The sequence below is a fragment of the Arachis hypogaea genome, chromosome 18 (assembly GCF_003086295.3).
Source record: "Arachis hypogaea cultivar Tifrunner chromosome 18, arahy.Tifrunner.gnm2.J5K5, whole genome shotgun sequence".
NCBI lineage: Eukaryota > Viridiplantae > Streptophyta > Magnoliopsida > Fabales > Fabaceae > Arachis > Arachis hypogaea.
This window is the reverse complement of record NC_092053.1, coordinates 55,867,157-55,882,517: the sequence shown is the minus strand read 5'-3', so window position 1 is coordinate 55,882,517 and position 15,361 is coordinate 55,867,157. Positions and strand designations below refer to the sequence as shown.

General features: G+C 31.7%; 1 protein-coding gene, 1 long non-coding RNA gene and 1 pseudogene across 4 annotated transcripts; all 3 read left to right on the top strand.

The window, feature by feature from the left end:
- Positions 1-1,878: 1,878 nt before the first annotated feature.
- LOC112772239 (novel plant SNARE 12-like) lies at positions 1,879-2,476 on the top strand. Its single transcript, XM_025817142.3, has 4 exons — positions 1,879-1,956; positions 2,032-2,088; positions 2,176-2,268; positions 2,357-2,476. Exons 1-4 carry the CDS (start codon positions 1,879-1,881, stop codon positions 2,474-2,476), a joined length of 348 nt encoding a protein of 115 aa, XP_025672927.1.
- Positions 2,477-8,705: 6,229 nt separating this feature from the next.
- LOC112772440 (uncharacterized) lies at positions 8,706-11,785 on the top strand. 3 transcript variants are annotated; one of them, XR_003187496.2, is made up of 7 exons: positions 8,706-8,816; positions 10,512-10,574; positions 10,658-10,746; positions 10,829-10,914; positions 11,025-11,184; positions 11,268-11,388; positions 11,563-11,785. It is a non-coding gene; the product is annotated as an uncharacterized lncRNA (long non-coding RNA). The 3 variants fall into 3 exon arrangements; XR_003187497.3 differs by having other exon boundaries at positions 8,719-8,816; positions 10,508-10,574; XR_003187495.3 differs by lacking the exon at positions 8,706-8,816 and having other exon boundaries at positions 10,437-10,574.
- Positions 11,786-13,294: 1,509 nt separating this feature from the next.
- On the top strand, positions 13,295-14,045 carry LOC112770027 (receptor-like protein 35; annotated as a pseudogene).
- The last annotated feature ends 1,316 nt before the right edge of the window (positions 14,046-15,361 follow it).

Below are 15,361 nucleotides of genomic sequence, written 5' to 3'. Positions count from 1 at the left end.
AATTAAAGTTACAGCAATAGAAAAATAATGGAAGGTCATATAATTTAATTTAGGTAATTGATATTTCGAATTTAACTGTATTTTATAAAATGTGATTAGTATGTTTACTTTATAATTTAAATTAAAAATAATTATTTGAGCTCGTTAATAGATTGATAGATAAAATTTTATGCGTTTTGAAAGTAATCTTTATAATATTATATTTGAATTCTAAATTGTTATACCTATCATAAATATTTTGTAAAATTGTTATATTACTCGTATATATTTTTTCCTAATTTATCAAATCAAAACCTAATTTAACTTAAAATCACAAATTTCCTAATTTATACCCTAAATTAGTCACACACACACACTCAGAAAAGGGAAGCTCGAAGGGGGGAAATAGAAGGAAAAGGGGGGAAGAAACAGAGAAGAGGGAAGAGGGACAGAGGAAGGAGACGCGATGAGGAGAGGAGGAGAGGGCCATTTCGTTCACCACTGAAGTCTCCAGTGCTGCCGTTGCCGTTGTAGACCTCGTCCCAGCCGCGAAGAAAAGGAGGAAGGGCGTTGTTTGTGCCTTCACCGCTGCCTTGCGTTGTCACTGTCGAGAAGTAGGACAAGATAGAGAGAGACGCGAAGGAGGATGCCGGAGGCCACCACCGCTGCTATTGCCGTCACTGGGATCGTCGGAAGCTGTCGTGACCACCACTGAGCTCTACGCTAGAATCACTGATGGAGGTGCCTTTGCTGCCCCTATTTTGGTTTAGGTCCTCCACTCCTTTAACTTGTTCTACTTCCACTTTTACTCTACTGTTATCCTACTTCTGCTATCTTGTTTCCGTTTCGTTGTTTGTTAGTTACCGAAACTGTGATTGTTGCTGCTGCTAAAGAGGGCTGCTGGGGGTTACTAATCGGGTTCCATAAAACTCGCCACGTTTCCATTTATTTCTGCCTATTGCTCAGCCATCACTAGAGCCCTCTGCCGCCACCGGGAGCCAATACTAGAGCTATTGCTAATAGTTTTTGTCTAATCTTTTCTTCGATTTTAGTTCATTTACATGTTTTCCTGTCTTTGCCACGCTTGTTCTGATTCGATTTTTGTATATGTCCTTGTCTTCGGTTTCTCGAAACTGTTACAGCCACTGCAATTGTAATTTATAATGACGTAGCTGCTGTACGAGGCATCGGAGCTGTTGCTGCTTTTGTGGAAATTAATGCTATCGCTGCTGCCTCGTCGTAACCTCGCCTTCGGTTTCTTTTAATTGCGACATCGAGGTAGGGGTTTAACTTAAACGATTTTAATTTAAGAATGCCCATAAAAATCTGTATCTGTGTTCTATTATTTAGGTTAAAAATCTGTATCTGTGTTCTATTATTTGGAGAGTTGACAGTTGATATTTGAGCTATAGTTTATTTGCAAAATTTAGTTTATTCTTATTTCAAGTTCATCAAATTCTTAACTGTTCTAATGGCCTCACACAGTATTTAAGAGAGGGGGGATTATAGACAAACAGTTACCGAGACTATACACCTGATTCACTGAAGTTCATCAATTTCATGATTATTCATGGTGGCATCCTTAAAGGCAAATGAATTTACTGGATGTATGCCTAATGCAATGGAAGGTGTATAAATAAGATGATCTAAACTCTCTATTGAGTTAGAATTCATATCTGTATTTTTTTCATTGTAACCTGTCTCCATCTATCATCTTTTCATTGTATCTGTATGCTAATTTTTGCATCGGCATAGCAGGCATCATCTTTATTGGCATGATACTTGAATTTTTGGGTTGGGGGTTGGGCACTTGCCCTTTCTCTGCATGTTTTTGTTCTCTTGTGTAGTGATCGAAGAATATATCTCACCAAATTGATCCATTTGTCTTGTTGTATTTAAATGTCTAATCAAGAACTTATCAATGCTGGGATGAAGCAAATGGATAAAACTGATCAGGCTATTGAAAGATCTAAACAGGTGTGACTTACATCAGATTCAAAATTAGACTTCGTTGCTTGTTTATGTTCATTCTTAAATTTATACAGAATGTAGGTTGTTCATCAAACAATCGAAGTAGGCACCCAAACTGCTACTACCTTGAAGGGCCAAGTAAGTGTTTTATGTCAAATTCACTTTAGGAAAAGGGAAATTATATCCTATCAAACATTTGATGTGTCTTGTCATCAAATTGTGCAGACTGAACAAATGGGTCGGATTGTTAATGAGCTTGATTCAATTCAATTTTCAATTAAGAAGGCCTTGCAGCTTGTGAAGGAGATTGGCAGACAGGTTGATTTTATTTTTGTTTGTTTGTATGCAATATAAACTTTTTAAACATTGGCCATGACTTATACTCTACGTTACCTCCTGTTATCAGGTAGCTACTGATAAGTGCATCATGCTACTTTTGGTGCTTATTGTCTATGGTGTCATTGCCATTATTGTTGTGAAGGTACTATCTTCATTCGATCTATTAATTTCATCAATTTGTCACTGATAGTTTCCCTTGTGAAATCCAAATACCTTGTTTTAAGGAAGAAAATAAAAATGTTAAACTAAATTATGAAGCTTTTTTACTTGTGAGAGTTGAGAAAAGTGGTGCAAGTTATGGCATAAAGGCTTCAAAATCTAAGTTAAGGATTCAAGCACAACTTCAAGAGGCAATGCAAGACCATAAGGAGCTAACAAAGGAAATAGATGTGCTCAAAGAAAAACTTGAAAAGCAATGAACATGGCAAGAGGAACAATTAGCTCAAATGAAAGTTCAATTGGAAGCTTAACAAGCCGTTGTGAACTCTTTCATAGCGCGCTTTGACAATGAAAGAAACTAGACAACTAAAGGTACTCCTAAAATTTCTTATGGTTTTAATACATATTCCTAGATGATTCCCATATTATTAGTATAGTTTAATTTGTATATGGATCTATTTATCAAATTTTACTTGTGTCATGGTTGAGAAATGACAAGTGTCCTATTATTTGGTTTGATAAATTTGGTTGTGTATTGGCTGAGAAATAAGTTGTGAATTGGTTGTTTTTGTTAGAACCGTAGACGGTGAAAATATCCAAGTTTTAGGGGAGGTTCTGCCAAAATTTTTCTAAACATTTTGGATAAAACTTAATGGAAAAAATTATAATTAGTGTTATATCCTATTTCTAATTTTTTATTTCGGTTTTTCTTATTTACAGGAGTGATAAAATGGTGACCACATGCTACTTTGAGGGCTCAAGAATATTTTGATTCATAGAGACACTAATTTATGTTAGAACTTTTAACTTTTGGTTGAACTTGTGTAAGAAATATAACTTGTAGAACTAATCAATGTACTCACTAATGTTATTTTGTTTTAAAACAATTTTAGCTAAATGAGGCATGTTTGAATTATGTATGTTTTTACATATTATATAAATTAGATTTGCTTAGTAAAATAGTTAATATATTAGTTAATTTAAAACATAATTTAGTAAATTATGCATGCAATTTGTATTAAAAAAATTGTTATAAAATAATTATTTTGGTTTTGTAACTAAAGAAAAAAAATGTTACAAAATTAAGTTACATTTTGTAACAAAATTTTATGATAGGAAAAATTATATTGTCACCAAAAATATTTTGAAGATCAAAATTTGTTACCACTTTTGTAATGACTTCTGATTTTTTGTATCAGAAAAATTTGTTACAAAATATCATTTTGAATTGTAACAGTTCCATTTATTGTTACAAAAATTTTTTGTAACGGGACATACTGCAACGGCCCCTTTTTTTGTTATAATATCCTTTTGTTTCAAAATTTCGATTTTTTGTAATAATTTTTTTTGTTATAAATATTACTTTTTCTTGTAGTGTTTCCTCTTTTTCTTTCTCCCTTCTCTCTATCGGATTCATCTTTCTTCTTTTTGCTTTCTTCTTCTTTAAACTCTGACTTACACAATAGAACTTGATGAGAGTGCAACTTCTCCCTTGTTATTTTCACAGCTTCTCCCTGGTAGCTCAGCCACAAACGCGAAATCATGATTGTGGAATGAGTTTTGTATAGTAGGGTCTTTTCAAGCTAAATCACCATAGGCTTTTAGGTTTAGTTAGATAGTGTCTTCTCAAGCCTAATCGTGGTTGTGGAACGAGTTTAGTAAAATATGATAATCTCAAGCTAAATTGCTATAATCTTTTAGATTTTCATAGGACAGTGTCTTTTTGAATTAAATTATGGTTGTGAAATGAGTTTAATTTTAGTAGAATATGGTCTTCTCAAACTAAATCACTACAAACTTTCAGGTTTGAGTAGGATAGGGTCGTCTTTGCAAGCTAATTAAATTATTGCGGGGGATAATATATTATATACAAATTGTCAAATATGAATATTTTGTATTCTACCATGATTTACATTGATTAAAAGAAGACTAATTTATAACAAGTAGAGTTGTTCATTTTAGAATAATTTAGTTATTTTGCTTGTGAATTATTTTTGAGTAAAAAACTTTCGTAACTTAATAACGTGACTGTTTATTGTTTTTTTGTTGTGAAAAAATGAAGAATAAATTTTATAAAGATGATAATAAATTGGTTTACTGATTGAAATAATTCTATAAAAAATAAAATTTGTCTTACGGCAAATTAAGATAAAAACATATTTCTATGTTCTAAGTTCTAACCAAGAGTTTATACGGGATTGATTGTGATGGCAGCACATCAACATCACTGATTAGAATAGCATTTGTAATTGTGCCGCAACAACAATAATATGAACGCAATTATTGCAATCGTAGATCACAAAAGGTTAGATTTTTTCTAAATTTACTTTTTAATAGAGTTAACTTTTGAAACCCTAAACCAACAATAATGTGATGCATTCTACGATTGATTAATCATTTCTGTATTATTGATTCTTCTCTAATATATATTTGTTAGATAATTTTAATTTTCAAATATTTGAAGTTAGTGTTGTTAGTGATAAAATTGTGAAAGAATAGGAAAAGCAAAGAAAAGAACTTTTATTGATTGTTGATTGATTGAATTGTACTGAAGTGTGTTGTAAACTATGAGGGTAAAACTAAATATATATAGAGCATTGTCCTATGAAAGATAAAAGCAAATAAAGATAAGATAAGAACAATTAAAGATAAGATAAAGATAAGATAATAAAGACTAAAATTAAAATTGAATTTTTGTATTCTGTTGGGCTGAATTTGTGGGCCACGATACTTCTTTATTGTTGTCATGGGCTAAAGTAGAAGAGTAGTTTAATACGCCCCCGCAAGCTGGTGGATGGAAGATGTCAATAATCCACAGCTTGGATAAGTTCCGATGAAATTGTTGAGAAAAGCGCGTCTGACGTGGTGACGCGGAGGAAGATGCGTGCGGCAGAGCTTGAGCTGCCTACTACAAAAATATAAAAGGAGATGCTGTGCTTGAGCAGTGATCTTTAAACAATTGCGTGCGGCGGAGCTTGAGCTGCCGACGACAAAAATACATAAAAGGAGATGCTGTGCTTGAGCAGCGATCTTTAACCAATTGCGTGCGGCGGAGTTTGAGCTGCCGATGGCAAAAATACATAAAAAGAGATGCTGTGCTTGAGCAGCGATCTTTAAACAATTGCGTGCGGCGGAGCTTGAGCTGCCGACGGCAAAAATACATAAAAGGAGATGCTGTGCTTGAGGGAGAGAGAGCAAGCAGCGATCTTCATAAAAAAAAGAATGAAAAAATAAAAAATAAAAAAATAAAAAAATAAAAAATAAAAAAATAAAAAAAATAAAAAAATAAGCGTGTAAAACGCAACAAGATTGATCTTTAGAGGGCGCGTATGGCGCAATAAGAGTGGTCTTCAAATGGCGCGTAGAGCGCAATAAGAGTGCAGATGGAACTGCTAGAACAGATGCACATTGAACTGCTAGAACAGATGCAGATTGAATTGCTGAAACAGAATACTGACGAAACTCTCGGAAGAAGTTGCAGATGAAATGCTAGAAGAAGGCGCAGACGGAATTGCTGGTAAAGAACCGGGATAACCAACACTGTGGTAAGATTTTCACTTGGATGCATGTAACTAAATCTATGATTATTTATTGTGGGAGGAGGTTGAAAAAGAAGTACGGTAATTTCTTACCGAAAAGATGATAACTTATATATCCTCCTCAAGGAGGATACCATGGCTCTGATACCATGATAAAATTGTGAAAGAATAGGAAAAGCAAAGAAAAGAACTTTTATTGATTGTTGATTGATTGAATTGTACTGAAGTGTGTTGTAAACTATGAGGGTAAAACTAAATATATATAGAGTATTGTCCTATGAAAGATAAAAGCAAATAAAGATAAGATAAGAACAATTAAAGATAAGATAAAGATAAGATAATAAAGACTAAAATTAAAATTGAATTTTTGTATTCTGTTGGACTGAATTTATGGGTCACGATACTTCTTTATTGTTATCATAGGCTAAAGTAGAAGAGTAGTTTAATAGTTAGGTCAAGTTAGGTTTGGTTATATCAAGATGATGTACAATTTTACTATGAAAGATAGCTAAAATAACGTCCAAATGAAATGTACGTGGCAGACAATATCCACAGATGATATATTGCACTATTGATGTCTTGATCTTCTTTTCCTGCTATAGGATTTGATCTTTATACAAGCTAGATTGCGATGATCAATCGTTGCTGTTTCTAGAGAACCCATACATACAATTATATTTGTTTATTATATTTAGGATTTTATATAGAAAAATACTAAAAGATTATAAAAAAATATTATTTTTAATTATTAATTAATTATTAATATTTAAAAGTATGAGATAAAATATATTATTAGAATATTAGATTAAAGAACTAGACTAAAGAAATTAAGTTAATGACTAAATAATAACCAAAAATAATAAATTTTAATAGTTTCTAATATTTTTCTTTTATATAATAACCGTATATAACTTCATTTTATTTAGATGAATTTATATTTTTATTTAAACAATTATTAAAATTACTTGAATTCTTTAAATTCAAAAAAAATTTATATATTTGTCATTTTATGGATTGAGTCTATAAAAATTAGTAGATAGGACTTACACCAATATTCGTATTTATCGATATCCAATTTGAAATGGATTGGCAATTTGATTCGCAACAGTTAAAGTCAGGTTTAGATGACGACCAACTCTACCTGTTCAACTGCATTTTTAATATGCATACTGTCATATTCATAAAAAAATATATTTACATATAATGTGAACAAATAGAGATTTATATTCATTTTTTTTTACAAATGCTTAGTATTACCGAGCTAATAATATATAAATAACATGAATTATAGAATGATTCACTATTATTTTTTACTGGATTTTTTTTTTTTGCAGTGTTGAATCGAATATATAGGATCAAACTAGATCGAGAAGAATCAAATCGAAAAATTTACGTTGCAAAGAGTTGAATTGATGAAAAATTTACACCTATAAATTGAATAATTAGCTAGGTTGAGACTTAAACCTTATTCTATCCTCTTTATTGTCATCCTAATGATAGAATTATTGTCGACACTTTATCTCACCTGTTATGCCTCTAAAATATGCCAAACGATAATACTAAAAAGATAATATCTAAAATTACATTATATAATATAACATTCATAATTATATATATATATATATATATATATATATATATATAACGTAGTTATATATTTATTATATTTAAGATTTTATAATTATTTTAATAATAATTAATAAATATTAAATAAAATAATTTTAAATGGTTTAAATTATTTTTTATCATCTCAAAAACATTATTGTATGTCAAATCAGTAAATTGGGGCATGCTGCCGGTAGGTCCCCTTTTCATCTTCGTTCTTCTTTGAATCATGTGTGTTTTGGAATTAAAGTAATTGTAATGATTACTTAAAAAAAAAAATCCGAAGAGTTAGGGTGTAATAAGCAGTAATTGAATCCTCCTATACTTTCTAGTGTTATATATATAGGACTTCAAATACTGCTATGTTATGTATTGATGATGTGATTTTTTTTTTCAAAAAGTTAAAATATCGGTTTAAAATACAAGCAAGCATTAAATAAAAATTGTGAGCCTGCAAAAATCAAATGAACCAAAATAAATTATTATCCATGAACAACATATTATGAAGTTAATAAGTGTTGCAATAGCACAATCAATTTGTCTCATTATTTATCACGAACTTCACGCAATAAATAATATATCTTCCAAAACACATGAAATGTATGAGAAACTCAATATAGCCACACACCACTCACCAGTTACTATTGTAATCAACTTTGAGTGGAAACTCATATTCGACCAAAGTGCAAATAGGGAAAGCAAATTGGTTGATACCATGCAATGATGCAAATATATTATATATAGAAAGGGCACGTGAAACTTGCTTGTGACCACGTGTATATCCCATCATTGTTTAATGCTGATGAACAACCCACATGAAAACTGAGGCATCAGTCACATATGGATTTTAAATATATTTTTTAGTAATTAAAATTCAATACATATAATTGATTAAATTGTATTATTTTTGTCAAAATTAAATCACAAATTGATTTGGTCGAAAAATCAATAAACCAAATCTTGACACTACAAGAAAAAAGATTTTTGGCGACAAATTTTTAGCGGCCATAATATTATTGCCATAATTTCCCTTTTTAAAATCATTTTTTAATGGCAATTATATATTTACCATTAATACCATAAATTATAATGGCAATTTAAACTATAACCACTAAAAAAAACTAAAATTTTAAAAATAAAAACAAACTTAAACGATTAAACCAAAAATATCTCTACTCTACCTCACTGTATTGGTGCCTCGCCCCTCTACCTCACAGTTATCAGGTACGAGTTCTTTAATCTTTCTCTCAATTCTGATTTTTGTGCTCCCAATTTGTGTTCTATCACAACCTGGTGCTTTTTCTCAATTCTTTTTGGTTCAATATACATTGCTAAAATTCAATTGTGACTGTTATTCTGAAATATTATTTGATAGGATGAATTAGGATTATTAGATACGAAATTGAGCTTTGCTTTTTCTCCTTTATTTAACGGTTATAGATAGAAGTAGGAGGTGATTCTATTTTGAGTGAAGTTAGAAGTAAAGTTATACCTAAGGCTGCAACATTTGTTAGACAGAAGTTTCATTGGTTGGATTAGGTTTGAGATTTATAGCTATTATACATTTATAAAACTGTTTTGACATGGATGAATTAAGATTTTTGTTTATATTTGATGTAAATCTTGTATTGCCTTTAATTTTCTATATTTAGTGAGTTAAATGTAATCTTAGCTGATTGAATGTTAAGGATCTTATCTTCTTCTAATTAGGTGTGGTTTTAAATTGTATAATTTTTATTTTTTGGCTCTGTTTTAATTTTTATGGTTTAAAGCCTTATTCAAATCGAATATATGTTTGATGAAGTGAAAAAAAGCCTCTGCATCTTGCATTCCTTACGTCAAAGCCTTCTTGTTGATACTGTCTCTGAGTCCTTGCTCTATTCCTTCTTATACATAACTTCGGGTAGGTTGTAGGCATGGTTAGATTTGACATAGTTATTCTAATGAATGGTTGTAATTAGGATTTAGGTATTATTAAATTGATAAAAATTATTAGTAAACACATGTTAAGTAGTTAAATAGTTAATACACACATGTAGAGCATCAAATTGAGGAATTGAGATACAAACAATGAAGCCACCAACACGCAGTGCCAAACTGACCCTTATTACCATCCAACATGTTTCTCTAATTTTGGCATTTGCCACACATTCTACTATTACCCGGAATTAAATAATGAGCTGTATTCACCAAGGTAGTGAACGTGATCATGATCATCATCATAGATACCGTGCACATTATATATATCTATGTTGGTAGTTAGCAACAGTAACTTTTTTGATATCTTGGGGTAGGGGGCTAAGATGAAGGACAGGATACCTGTATATATATCATATAATTTTCCCTTGCTTTCTCATCAATTCTTCCCCCGCCATGCACTCACTTTTCATGAACAATAATGTTCCAAATATACATACAAATCACTTGTCATATAATCAGAGAAAAGGTTTATTAAGGCATGATTAAATATAATTAAATTAATTCACTTGATCAACTAATATTGCTGTCCAAATTAAAGTGGCAATCACTACGTATCTCCCACCTGCAATGAATTTGAATTATCTAAAATTGTTAATTTTAAAAATTAATTTTTTTCAAGTTTAAAAATTTCTGTGTTTTCTTGATTTATCCCTCCTTCTCAAGGTTTAGAAAAGCCTTTAAAAATGAATTATCTAAAGTTAAACTACTTGATAATCAGAAATGCGATAACAGATCAAACATATATCAACAGGCATACATACGCATTATTTGACAGTAAAATATATGGGCTTTTAGAACTGCTATCAAATTAATTAATTACTTTGATATGATGGTACTTAGAATAGAATGTTAAATTCGAATGCATATCAATTTTGTGTGATACTTTCATTTGTCTAACCTCAATTTTTCTTTCATTTATAATTGGTTTCTTTGAGTTAGAGGATCTTGCAAAGCCCTCACCTGAAGAAGATCTGTTTCCCCTTGTAATATGTGCTGAAACAAGTATGAGAACTTCACATATATCTTATTTTTATTTGTTCTTTTGTGACTTGTGCAATTTTATCTTACATTTACAAATGCTGCAGGGTCTTTTTCCTTATGAATTATTTGTCAAGATTTATAACTCGAACAAGGGGGAGTTTAGCCCATTTGGTTTTATAAATTGTGGGAACAGGTAATTTAAAATGATTTGTTTACTAGAAACATTTGATAAAATAATTAGTTCAAAGAGCTTGTCTGTTCATTTATTTTTGCAGCTGTTATGCCAATACTCTACTCCAGTGCTTAGAATTTACACCATCTCTGACTGTATATTTTCTTCGAGGACTACATTCTAAAACATGTATGTAAGCAAATCAGTTTTTTCATTGGAATCATCTACATGTCATATTTCTTGAATATTATCTTCTGTAACCCGTTGGTATGGTTAAACAATTTTATGTGAATTTTCAGGTGCAAATAAAAAATGTTTCAACTATGAGTTTGAAAGTTTGATTTTGAAGTCAAAGGATACAAAATATCCACTCTCTCCTAATGACATACTCTCCCAACTAAGGAGTACCGGAAGTCAACTTGGTAATGGCAAAGAAGAAGATGCACATGAATTTCTAAGGTAAACCCTTTTGTAAGTATAACCACGTAATTCTTGTTCTGTAGATCATTTCAGATTAAGAAATCTGGTGTTATACTCAACAGGCATGTCATTGACACAATGCAATCTGTTTGCCTTATGGATGCTGGGGTTGATGTATCTGGCTCATTAGAAGAGGACACTACTTTAATTGGTCTAACATTCGGGGGCTAGTTTGGATCAAAGGTAATTTATGTTTATATATTGGAATTTACTAAATCATTATGTTTTCCCCCCTTTCCTGTGTTATAATGCACCAATACAGTGTTGCTATGCTTTTGCAATACATAAATTCCTATCATTTTAAGATCCATTAATGCAAATAATATGGAGAGTAAAGATGCACCTCATACTTTGCAGATAAAATGCATGAAATATGGAGAAAAATCTCAGCGTTAAGAAAGGATAATGGATCTTATCGTTGAGATAGAAGGGGACATAGCAAGCCTGCAGGAAGTTCATTTTGAGTTTATAGGCTTGTAGTACCTTTTGTTGTTTAATTTTATAACATGATTTATTATTTTTCAAGAGAAATTTGTGTATTAATATTTTGAGTTTAATAAAATATCTCATTTTGTAGTAATTAATTTTAGTATATTTATATTATGCATAACAATAATAATTATTGGAAAAAATAATTGAGATTCTAAAAAAAAAGGTAATCCGTCGTTTCTAAGAAAATGAGTATAATATAGCTAAAAAAAGTCTTAAGATTTTAGCAGCAATAATAATGGCCGGTAAAAGTGAATAACATTACAATTTTAGAATTATTTTTAGTGGCTACATAAATTGCCAGTAAAATGGATTTTGGCGGCAATAGTAATGACTGCTAAAAATAAATAACATTGCAATTTTAGAATTACTTTTGGTGGCCATATAAATTGCCAAGAAAATAGCCGCTAAAAATTATATACTTTTTGTGGCCATTAAAAAAGTCTTTACCGGCAAATGTTATAATTGCCGCTAAAACTTTTTAGCGACAAAGCATAAGATGGCTAATGTCTAATTGCCGGTAAATGTATTAGCGGCTATTTTTATTGCCGCTGAAAGCAAAATAAATAGCTGCTAAAAGTGATTTTTCTTGTAGTGTGAATCGGTCTAAATTAATACTATTTTTATAAAATAACCATAATATTCCTATTATAGAAAACGACTAAAATACTCTTTTATATATATATATATATATTAATTTAGAGAATTCTAAATCCTAGCCCTTCTCTTCTCTTTATGTCATCGTAGAATTAAAATTTAGGGTTCTCAAAATTAATTATAAGAGTATTTTAATCATTTTCTATAACAAAAGTATTGTAATCATTTTTTATAAAAAAAATATTAATTTAAACAAATTTAAAATTTGATTCATCGATTTTTTGGCCAAATCAATTTATCCGATCTAATTATAATGAAAATAATCTAGTTTAATTGATTACATATGTGAACTTATAATTGCTAAAAAATATCTTTAAAAAAAACGTTTTAGATATTTTTATCTAGGTGGCTCCCAAATTTTATAACATTATCGGTGTTCAAAATCCAGCTTGATTCAAAATTTGAAATATATTTTATAGGGTTTAAATTTGTTACTTTTATTCAACATAATTTTTGGATGGATAGTTTAATCTGGCCTTATAATCATGACTAAAATACATATTTTATAAATAAATTAATAATAAAATATTATATTTTATATTTTAATCAATATTTTTATTTAAAATAATTTATTTTAATATAATTGTTACGTGATATTTATTAAATTTAATTTTTAAAAAATAAAATTTTATTATTTTGTTATACAAAATTTTAAAAATTTACATCAATCAAATTACTAGCTTAGTTTATTTGCCGTCGAATTCAATTCTTTGTAATTGACCTGATAAAACATTAGAATTGACCCGACCTAATCCAACCACGTACTATACTATTACATATTTTTATTTTCAATTTTTATTTTCATATAGTGAAAATATATATTATAGAATGGTGTTACGTAAATTTTATAAATGGTCCTTGAGATTGACGAAATTATTCAATTTGGTTATTGAGGTTCTAATTGCACTATAATGGTCTTCCAGATTCAACTTCGGGCACCATAATGGCCCTTAGACATATTTCCAACGATGAGTCACCCATTTCAGTGATGACATGGCTACAGTGTGCCATGCTGGCACCTGCAACGACATTGTACCTTATTTGGTCCCTCCATCTCTATTTAACCCTAATTCTCTTTGCTCCTTCCTTTTTTATGGTAACTTCTAGTGCTTTTTCCTCTTTTTTGTCATTCTTCCTCGATCACAATAACCTCACCGAAGCTATCCCTGTCACCTTCAACGGTCTTAAGAACTTGAAGAGGTTGGAGCTTCTATCCAACAAGCTCCAGGGTTTGGTTCCTCCATACATGAGTCTCCTTAACAAACTTAATTATCTCCACGCTAGCGACAATTTTCTGATAGGAGAATTGTCAATGCTGGCTGCTGGCTTCCCAGGTTCTGATTTTGATGAGGAACAACAAATTGAGCAAAGTAATAAAACTAGGAGTGTTGAAAAACCTGCAGCATTTGCAGGTTTTGGCCGGATTTGAGTTCGAACAAGCTGAGTGGGCCAGTTCCTTTTGCTCTTTTCGAGCTTTCACCGCTGCAGCAATTAACGTAACGTTCTCTTTCAATGAGTTTTCTTCAGTGAAAAAATTTTTTGCAGGATTTGAGAAGAGCGGATTGATCGCGGTAGACATAAGCAACAATAAGCTTAGGGGTACTTTGCGATGGTTCATGGCGTGGATGCCTAAGCTTTCAGCATTATTGCTAGAGAACAATAAGTTGAGTGGCATGATACCAAGGGAATATTAATCATTGATATGAAGAAGAAGAAGAAGAATAAGAAGAAAAAAAAGGAGGAAGAAGACGAAGGAGAAGGTAACATTCACAAAGGGACCAATGAATGTTAGGGTTTAATAGAGAAGGAGGGACTAAATCGGGTACAAATTGTAATCTACACTATGAGAAAAATGTCCTGCCGGCACACTTTCTTCTTGTCACACTTTAAACGCGTAGCCAAAAGTGGTCAATGGTCACGCTTTTATGAGGGTGGCGACTGATTTATGATTTGGCCACGCTTTCTGGTGCACGAATTGTAACTCACACTTTTCACAACTCGTACCACTAACCAGCAAGTGCAATGGGTCGTCCAAGTAATACCTTACGTGAGTAAGGGTCGAATCCCACAGAAATTTTTGGCTTGAAGCAATCTATGGTTATCTTGTAATTCTTAGTCAGGATATCAATTATAATTATCAGTTTGGATTGCGAAAAATAAAAGAGCATGAATTAAATACTTGTTATGCAGTAATGGAGAATATGTTGGAGTTTTGGAGATGCTTTGTCTTCTGAATCTCTGCTTTCCCCCTGTCTTCTTCTTCACGCACGCAAGGTTCCTCCCATGGCAAGCTGTGTGTTGGTGATCACCATTGTTAATGGCTACCATCCGTCCTCTTAGTGAAAATGGTCCAAGTGCGCTGTCACCGCACGGCTAATCACCTGTCGGTTCTCACTCATGCTGGAATAGGATCCATTGATCCTTTTGCGTCTGTCACTACGCCCAACCCTTGTGAGTTTGAAGCTTGTCACAGTCATTCAATCCCTGAATCCTACTTGGATGGTAGCCTACTCCAGTTCCCTTACGAAACTTTCGTTATTGGGTTAGCCATACACTTCACATGTTTCTAGCGATTCACATGGCATTATCAAATGATACAAGTCTTAGATAAGGTCCGAGTCAAATAGCAATGATTCGAAGCACTTTACACTATTTCGGAAATCCAAGGAACACATACAAGATTCGTCACCACAATAGGGGTAACCCCGCCGTTAACTACTTCAATTTTATAGTAAAATACATGCCCTTCTACCTCCACGCGGCATTGCTCCGTCAGGCTTTCGCCCATTACGGAAAATTCCCCACTGCTGCCTCCCGTAGGAGTCTGGGCACCACAGACAAGGTTTAGACTTTTCGAATTCTCAAGAATGCCGCCAATGGATTCTAGCTTATACCACGAAGATTCTGATTAAGGAATCTAAGAGATTCTCATTCAATCGAAGGTAGAACGGAGGTGGTTGTCAGGCACGCATTCATAGGTTGAGAATGGTGATGAGTGTCATGGATCATC